At 45.8% G+C, this 8,971-nt stretch overlaps 1 protein-coding gene across 9 annotated transcripts; it reads left to right on the top strand.

The window, feature by feature from the left end:
• The first annotated feature begins 2,630 nt into the window (after nucleotides 1-2,630).
• On the top strand, nucleotides 2,631-8,682 carry LOC125537099. Of its 9 annotated transcripts, none has more exons than XM_048700394.1 (13): nucleotides 2,631-3,216; nucleotides 3,419-3,482; nucleotides 4,337-4,452; nucleotides 5,334-5,367; nucleotides 5,463-5,540; nucleotides 5,627-5,728; nucleotides 5,815-6,068; nucleotides 6,157-6,366; nucleotides 6,456-6,548; nucleotides 6,631-6,704; nucleotides 6,897-7,360; nucleotides 7,447-7,611; nucleotides 8,468-8,682. In XM_048700394.1, the coding sequence occupies exons 2-11, from the start codon at nucleotides 3,479-3,481 to the stop codon at nucleotides 7,153-7,155; spliced, it is 1,224 nt and encodes a 407-aa protein (XP_048556351.1). In that variant the 5' UTR covers nucleotides 2,631-3,216; nucleotides 3,419-3,478; the 3' UTR covers nucleotides 7,156-7,360; nucleotides 7,447-7,611; nucleotides 8,468-8,682. The 9 variants fall into 9 exon arrangements, with proteins under 9 accessions (XP_048556351.1, XP_048556352.1, XP_048556350.1 ...); XM_048700395.1 differs by having other exon boundaries at nucleotides 2,632-3,216; nucleotides 3,419-3,493; XM_048700393.1 differs by lacking the exon at nucleotides 3,419-3,482 and having other exon boundaries at nucleotides 2,632-3,216.
• Nucleotides 8,683-8,971: the final 289 nt, after the last annotated feature.

The raw sequence follows: 8,971 nt of genomic DNA, 5'->3' as shown, positions 1-8,971 counted from the left end.
TCACCTGATTCCGATAAACGAGCGAGAAGAAAAACTAGAAAGAAGATCGGATCTGAGATCGCAATCGCGGAATAAATCCGATGAGAAGGAAAACAAAGAACGGTTAAACGAACAGACGTCATTAACCGGGAAAAAAATCGGTGATCACGTTCGTTGAGACGAACGGTCCGAAAGAAGAACGAAAACCGATCTAGGGTTTTCGGAAAAGAAATCGAAACGAAAAACCGATCTAGAAAACCGGAACGGTTTAGAAGAAAAGAATCGGAACGATTAGAAGAAAATGATCCGATGAAAAGAATAGATGCGGCGCGGGGCTACCTCCGGTGAGGTTCTGGCGAACGGGGCTCCGGCGGCGTGGGCGTTGGGCAAGGGGCGGCGGTGCGGGCACAAGGGCGGCGGCGGCGGTGACGCAGGGCGCGGCAGTGGCGGTGGTGTAGGGCAGCGCGGCGCGGTGGCTAAAGTGCGGCGCGGGTGAGGAGTGGCGCGGCGTGGGGTGTGGTGGAGCTCTAGGCTTTGAGTTTGATGATTTAGAGGGGGGGTGCTTGGGTATTTATATTGGGGAGGGGTGAGGAGACTTGGGGTAGGAGACAAGAAATAGACTAGGAATAGGAATCCTAAAAGAAAAAGGCAAACGGAGTAGGACTAGGAAAAACAAAACAAGGAAAAGGACTAACCCTAATCCAAAACGGATTAGAGGCGAGGCAAGAGGCGGCGGCCTCCTGCGCCAGCGCTAGGCACGCGCGGCTCCCTGGGGCGATGGCCTTCGGCCCGGCTGGGCCTTGGCCTGGCCGGCCTTGGTCCAGTTTTTTTTAAACAGTTCCGCGCTCGGAAAAACACAGAAAACAAAATCTACCGGACTCCAAAACTAATGAAGTAAATTTTCCTCGACTCCTAAAAATGAGCCGAACAAAATGAACTTTTCTACGGACCTAAAATGCAATAAATAAAATACGCATGATCTAATGTATAACATTCCAAATTGAAAATTTGGGATGTTACACGAGCCTCCCAAAACCCTCTTCTCACCTCCCTCTTCCTTCGACCTGTCTCTCTCCTTTCTCTTTTCTGGGTTCGATTTGGTGTCTCCCCTGTCTCTGTTCTCGCTTTGATTTTTTTTTCTTTTTTGAGGGGTGACAGAAATGATGTCGCGCCCCTTTTCTTTCCTTCGATCCCCTCCTTTGTGGTTCAGCCGCGCGTGGCATCAGACGGGTCGTCTGGTCGGTCGCGCCACTGGGTGCTTCGATCGCCCGGGGCGCGTGGCATCAGACCGGTCGTCTGGTCGGTCGCGCCATTGGGTGCTTCGATCGCCCGGGTGACCAGACACGCTCTTCTGCCGTATATACTTTCTTTTAAGGTCGAATAACGTATATTACTGAAATATGTCCACGCAATTTTTTTACTGAAATATGTTCACGGGCAATTGGATATTTTTTCACCCCTTTCTTTTTCTGTTTGAAAGAAGATAGTAATTCTATTCAAGTACAACCCGGGTCCTGGCACCAGCCAATTTCCCTTAACCGTCCATGTGTCCCGAAGAGTCACCTGGCTGTTCAATTCCTCCCATCGACGCCTCCCCGCCGCTATTGAGGCTCAGGGCAACTCGTCTCCCACGAATCCGGGGGCAGCTCCGTCGAAAGCTTCCAAGACCGTGCGATCCATTTTTGAGCTCTCCGTCCATCCACCCCCGGCCCCTCCTCCCAAGCCCTCCCTCTTCCCTTCCTCCCCGCCGCCGTCGTTGGTGGCGGCGACCCCTAGACCAGTGGTGTTCCGACCCGGTCCTAACACAATAAATCTCAAAACAAAATTGGTTTGGTTGTTTGATTTACATAGTTGAATCTCTATGATTATCATTTGAACAAAAGCGACATAATTATGTTCGACCTACTCTGGCTTGGACGAACCCTCCACGGATTGTCCGATAAGATGAATGATGCTGAGATCACCCCATCTCAAGATCGGAATTTTAGATCGGGACCGACATAGATCGACTGTCTCATCAACCCATCCCATCAGTACTTATGTTTCGAGACAAGAGTATAACCTAATAGTTTAAAGTGAGGGTCGCATGAGGTTTCTGTGACCTGTAGTTCTAAACTTGCCATTTTTTTGCTGCTTTGACCAACTGACCAAGGCACAAATTTTTGACATATCCCAACCTAAGTGCAGATCCAAGATGAAACAACACATTCCTAAGACGATAAATCTCAATATTAAATGAGGTTTCAGTGTTCTCCATCGGCACTAAGTGATTTTTTTGCACATCTTATAGGTGCTTGGTACTCGTATTTGGTGTTTTTTTCATCATGATATAACTTTTTACAAATAAATTTCGGAATCTATAACTCCTAACTCCTGAAAACCCCGTAATTTAGAATCTCTGTGCCATTGACTACAAGCACGAATCTCATAGCAAGTGAGGTCCGACACGTCACGTTTTGTTTTCGTTCGGTAAAACTGTCTAAAACAGGCTTCATCCCGAACGCCAGCATCAATCCTATCTTCTTCTCCCCTTGCTCCACCGCTCAGAGCACACTGCTCTGTCTCCGCCATGCAATACAGAGAGGAGTGGCCTTCGCCGGTGACGAGGCTCCTCCCTGACCAGATCCCGCCACAGTCACGGCGGTAGGGGTCGAGGGATCCGCGGAGGGGGCCAGGGATTTGGCGTTCGCTACAGCCAAGCACCAGGTACTGCCGCGCTACGACTCAGCTCCTCGCCGACCGGAGCGAGGTGCCGTCGCGGTCCGAGGCCGAGGGCCGCCATGAGCACCAGGCCGCCGCGCTCGGGGCGACGCTGCCCGCACCATCCCTGCGATGCGCCCACCTCCAACCCGGCGGCGATGGCGATGTCCGCGAGGCCCTGGGCGCGAGGGAGGCGATGGCGACCAGCTGAAGCGGCGGCGCCGTCATCCTACACCGGGAGGCGGGGCCTGGTGGCGCACGAGGCTGCGGGATGCGGAAGGGGGAGAAGCAATGGAGGTACTGACGGGCGCGGTGCTGTTCGAGGAGGCGGGGCGCGGAGGGAGAGAGCAGTGGAGGTGCTGACGCTGACGCCGCGGCGCTTCATGGAGGTCAACTAGGAGGTGGACGAGGCCTTGCGGCTCGCAGCCGACCTGCTCGCCGATGCGCCAATAGGGATCTGCTCGCCGGCGGGGACGCCATTTTCTTCTAGTGATGTGCGGATGGTGAACTGCTCACCGGGATTCACCCCGAGCCCAGGTATTCCGCCGCCTCCTAGTAGCCGCCCGAGCTGTGCTCATGTGCCTTGCCGTTAGCTGAGCTATCCTACTGCTACTGACCTGGGACGAGCACAACAGCAGAGCACATGCGTGCAGATTTAGTTAGAACAGGAAGTTTCGTCACAAAGAATGGTTCAGGTTCAGCTTAATGTAAACTGAAACTTTGCACTTTTGTTGTACAGGGAGTTGGAGTATCAGGGATAGGATATGTGCATCGAGCAGATTTTAGATTTCTGGTTCACATGGGTACACATTGGGTACATCTTGAAAATATTTTTTCTGGAATAGTTTCTTTTGAGCATGGCAAATTGTGTAGAACATGATATTTAGTACAATATGGCAAATTGGCAACTAGTGTGTAGTGTTTAGCACTGTTTAGTGTTGTTTGTCCTCCTGCGAGAATTATATTCAGTAATTTGCCATGGCATTTGTCCTCCTGTATTTAGTCTGTAGTGCAAATTTTGTAAACTTGCCATGTGATCAGTACATACAAACTCTAGCTTTGAAATGAATCATGAATCGGATTTTCTCTAGATTTTGCCATGAATCAAAAGTATATATTGTTGAACACTGCTTTGCCATGGCAAAAAGGATTTTATAGCTTTTGGCATGCCTCTAATATAGCTTTTGGCATGCCTCTAATCTATTTGCCATGCCTCTAATATAGTTTTCGCCATGTCACCACTACAACTTTGGCCATGTTCACATGGAGTAGTAAAAAAACAAATTTGAGTTGATTGTAGAAATATGTGTTTGTTTCCCTTTTTTTGACTTTGTAGGATTGATGATGACCACATTAAGCATTGCAACTTTTAAGAGATTTGATTTTGCTTTTGTACTTACTACTGCAAATCCACCCAGGTAATTTTGCCATGTCAATTAACATGCAGTATGTTTGTGCCATGGCAAACATTTTACATCATGGCAAATTTGCATTCTTTTAAACAGAAACAGTTACTTTCCCACCACCTAATTTAGGTGTACGCACCAATATTTTTTAACCTCCCACTAAAAGGTCCCAAATTAGCGTCTTTGTTCCCACCAAAAAATTAGCTTCCCGCTAAATACCTTCCTAACAACCCACGAATATATAATTCTAGACCAAACGACGGCGTCTTCACGGGCGATTGGATCTGAGCTCTCGTCTCGGTTCATCTGTGCTGCCGGCGTCATGACGGCGTCAACAGAACGAACCACATCAGGTGCACGGCGTCAGGTTAGTCCTCCTCCTGATCTCCTCCATCGCTGAAAAATCCAGTCCTCCTCAATCTCCCCCTCCTCCCTCTCCTCTGCGCCCGCATCTGTCCGGGATCAAACCCCCACGAGCTCCTCCTCGGTGCGCGGCTCTCTCGATCCTGATCCATTCAGAGGGGCTGCCCCTTCTCTCCTCCGCTCGCCGCTTGGCCGTAGAAAAGAAGTCAGGGCAGGGGACATGCCGCCGCCGGTGGCATTTTCCCATCGCGCCTCGATTTGGCCGCCTCGGCGGAGGCGCTCGCGGCCTGGAGGGTCGGCGCAGCGCCTCACCTTGGCCTGGAGGCTGGCCGCCATGGAGCTCGCCTCGGCCTTGAACTGGGGCTCGAGGGGGCCTCCCAGCCCGGTTCATGGCCGCAGCCGTCTTGGCTGTGCACGCCGGTGTCGTGACGTGGTGGCCAGGCGCTGGTTACTGCCTCACCCGACCCCAGCGTGCCCGAGATGCCTGCAGACCTCTCCACCATCTCTGCTCCTGGTTCGCTCTGTTTCCTCCTGGATGCCAAAGGGGGTCGTGAGCATTAGATTGGTTTTTGAACATTAGATCCATTAGATCCATTAACTGAAAGATATAGACGTACTCTGTATGTACAAAGCTAGCTAGCTAGCTAATACAAGCAGCTTAATTGATTGTTGTATGAGCAGCTTTGCCGCTGCATATCCAGGTTTAGTCATCCTCTGCATTGCATTTGATTCAGATTACCATAAGATGATTTTTAATAGATATTTGGTCTTACACGAGTCACATTGGATTTTTTCCCTATAGATTCAGAGTAGTATTTTCATGAACCTATCACTGATACTTTGCCTTTCATGTCCATTCACATATGTCTGGTTTACCTACACAAGGGCACAATGATGAATTTTACGGAGGATGCTCCGGGTACACAACATCCTTACTTCATAATCACCTATCTGAATGGTGCAGAATATCAATACTTTGTTAATGCTAAGTCCCATGATTGTTTTTGTGTGTAGTAAAGAAAGGCTCTGTTCTCTTAACAAGGATGGAAAGTATAACGGCATACAAAAACCAACGTGGACAACCCAAATCTGGTAAATTGTTTAGCATTTGCTATAATGCATAAAATCTTGGTGTGGGTTAAATAGCTAAACCTTCAAGACTACAAAATCTTTTACAGGAACTCCAGAACAATCTGACATTCCAGTATCTGCTAATGACATGTGTTCCCTTGCTGAATGGCCATCCCATGCTCGCCGCAACCGTGCGCTACTACAGGATGGTACTTGCTTTCGTTTACATTTATGTCATCATTTTTACAATCTAATGCTGAGTAATACAATTTTTCTTGTATGATCTGGGCTGTAGAAGCTGGTGGACAGAAGAAGAAAGGGCGAGGTGTTCTAAAAGGTTTTAAAGCATCTAAGAAGCGTTTTGCCAATGGATCTGCAAAGCTAAATATTACATTCTCTGAAAAATTGGGTGGTACAGTAGGAATGAACTATCGTTCGTTCAAGGATGATGTGGTAGTCATAATGAAAAGAAAGTTACCACTCATTGGAGTGAGGACGTGGTCGGACATTCACCCTACCATTCATCGACTCATTGTTGCAGATATGATAGTGCGTACAACATTTTTCACATGTGTTATCTTATTTTACCATCGATAATGCAATGCTTATGTATATTTATTTGCTGTATGCTTTACAGGACAGATGGGACCTAGAAGATACACCAGAAACAGAAGAAAAAGTTCTCAAAATTGCGAAAGAGAGATATAGAGGCTGGCGATCAACTCTAAGCTCCACTTACAAGGCATACAAAACAGATGCAGCTAGATTGGCTAATCTGCCAGAAGATTTACAACTAGAAGAGTGGGAATGGATGATTGAGTACTTTGGCACTGATTCAAAATTTCAGGTTATCTCTAAGATCACGGTTTTGTCTATTATGTGTTAAGATCAAATGGCTAGTCTCACTGGTTATATCTGGTTTCAATGAATTGATAGGAACGCAGCCAAATGAACGCCGATAACCGTAAGAAACAGAAGACAAAACACATAATGGAATCAAAATCTTACTCGCAAGTTAGTTTTGAGAAGGTATGAGTCCAACTAAATATGTATGCCTTGCTGCTAAATATGGTGTCATGTTTCAAGCATCTCATTGTTATATTACTTGCAGAGAAACTTGGAAACTGGAGAAGAGCCAGATTGTATTGCTCTATGGGAACTCACCCACACAAACGATGGAACATGGTCTAACATAGATTCCTAGAAAGTTTACGTGAGTACACTGACTTTTGGTTATTCTATAGTTAGTCAATGATGTGAATTCGGCATGTTTCATCATCAGATGCGATTATTCATGCGTTGGACCGTGTTATTCTTGTTTCATCTTTTATAGTGTCAATATTGATGCTACACCTATAATTGTTCCTTTCATTTTAGGACAAAGCACTTGAAGAGGTTAAAAACAAACAAGCTGAAACTGAAGGTCCACTTTCAAGTGAGCAGAAAAACAATATTTTCCAGACCGCTTGCAAAGACACTCTGGAATGGAAGTCATCGCAGCCTCGTGGGTACGGATACATGGCCAAAACTTCAACTAGTTCTGAAAAGTTCCGTATCCAGATTGAAGAGCAAGCTCGTGCTACAGCAGCCACCCAGGAGCGAAACTCTCAGCTCAGCCAGCAGGTCAATGACTTAGAAGATCAACTACAAGCTGAACGTGCTAACACACAAGAGAGGATTAACTTGGAGCGTGCTGAGAGAGAACAACTTGAGGAGAGGTTAAAAGAAGAGCGTGCTGAAAGGGAAAGATTGTTGCAAGAGGAGCGAACATCAAGGCTGGAATTGGAAAAAACATGATGGCAAAGTTTGTAGAATTGAGCAAACAGATGGGAACCCAATAGGTGATGGTGATTACAGTCATATGCTTCCGACCTTGTAAGATTTATGTTGCTTACTTGCATTGCTAAAAGTGCACTTCTATTTACAGGTGCCTACGAAGAGGGTTGACAAAGAAAATAGTAATCCAAACTTGCAAAATATTCTTTCACAGACATCTAGTCCTAATAAGACTCCAGGTTCAAGGCCGACTGCTATTTCTTCAAATGCGCTCATACAAGCTGCAACAAGGCAATCTCGAATGTTTAAAGCAATGGTAAGTCACAACCTTGCTTTCTCTTCATGTTCACCTGCATTTTATATGTCATTGGTCTTCATAATTAGCTAGCTGCTTCTTCTCTTTTACCATGTGTTGTTGCTGCATCGAGTCACAACTTCAACAAAATCGAATATGTGATAGCTAGGGACATGAACTTAACTGAAACTATACATCTAGTCATAACTTAAATCAATAGCAGGAGCTTTTAGTAGATGTATGATTGGATGATGGTACCATTCTGTATGCATGAGCAGGATGTCATGATCATGCGCGTGATGCCTTCGCTGATGAGTCCACTACAATGTCCCATGCAGTATCTCTTCCCGCTGATATAGGGGTTGTGAGGGTCATTTTTTAAATGGACTCGCAACTCCTGATGGAAGCACTTAATATCAATAAGGTGGACTCGTCGGCCTATGCTGATGTTATTGAGGATACCAAGTACCCGCTCAAATTATGGTTTTCTTATTATGAAATAAATGTATGTTGTCGCTCGGCAAACTCTGTTTTTCATGCGCTTGCTAGACTTGATAGGATGTTAGAACCGAACTGGAATGGGGAGGCTGATGTACCAGCCCTTGTGGCTGCTCCGTGCTTTGGGTGATTCATCCCAGCACTGTTAAGTTAAAAGCAATGTTTTTTTCTGAAAAAAAAACTTTTAGTGGATGTACTTGTGGTTATGCCTTAGCCATTCACACTTGTATAGTTGTTCTGATGCCTTAGTTACATGCTTGCTGACACAGTATTAGCTAGTTAGTCTAGCAATAGTTTTTAACAATGGAGCTGGCATAATTGTATGGCGTATGTTATGTTCGACTCATTAACTAGAACTTTTTTTATTTCTTGGTTGCAGGATCCAAAGAACTAGCTGGACTGGACTCTAGATCACGGGCAGTTTAGTCTTCGAAGTTAATTAGGATGGCTAAATTACATTTCAGTTTTATTTGATGGATATTTTCTATCAGAATTATGAATTGTATGAATCTACATATTATACGTATGGTTTTGAATATTGTAATTGAAAGCTTGTATTTTTTTACGGTTGCAATAGACTATTACCACAACCCACTTTTGGTTGCCACATGCTACCACCACTAAAAATATAGTGTTGCATCATATCTCAGTTGCTACGCCTATCTGTTTTGTTGCACTAGGATGTTGCAATGGAGCACTTTATATTGTTGTAATAGTTTGGCGCCACAAAAAATTTCATGATGCGATAACAGTTTGGCGCCACCAAAGTAAGTTTGTTGAAACAGAGCATCGCCACGGAAAGTTTAAATTGTCGCAATAATTTCTTGCTATTGTCACCATCAAAACAAGTATGTTGCAATTTCCTGTTACGACGATTGGAATA

The sequence above is a fragment of the Triticum urartu genome, chromosome 2, assembly GCF_003073215.2.
Source record: "Triticum urartu cultivar G1812 chromosome 2, Tu2.1, whole genome shotgun sequence".
Taxonomy (NCBI): domain Eukaryota; kingdom Viridiplantae; phylum Streptophyta; class Magnoliopsida; order Poales; family Poaceae; genus Triticum; species Triticum urartu.
Note: the sequence above shows the minus strand (reverse complement) of the source record. Positions and strands in the feature narration are given on the sequence as shown.

Excerpts from the sequence above, each read along its gene's own strand:
- LOC125537099 (XM_048700393.1), top strand. The coding sequence starts at position 3,180 with ATGGTGAACTGCTCACCGGGATTCACCCCGAGCCCAG. Across the intron at positions 5,541-5,626 it reads ACGTGGACAACCCAAATCTG|GAACTCCAGAACAATCTGAC; the intron begins GTAAATTGTTTA and ends AATCTTTTACAG. Across the intron at positions 6,549-6,630 it reads CGCAAGTTAGTTTTGAGAAG|AGAAACTTGGAAACTGGAGA; the intron begins GTATGAGTCCAA and ends TATTACTTGCAG.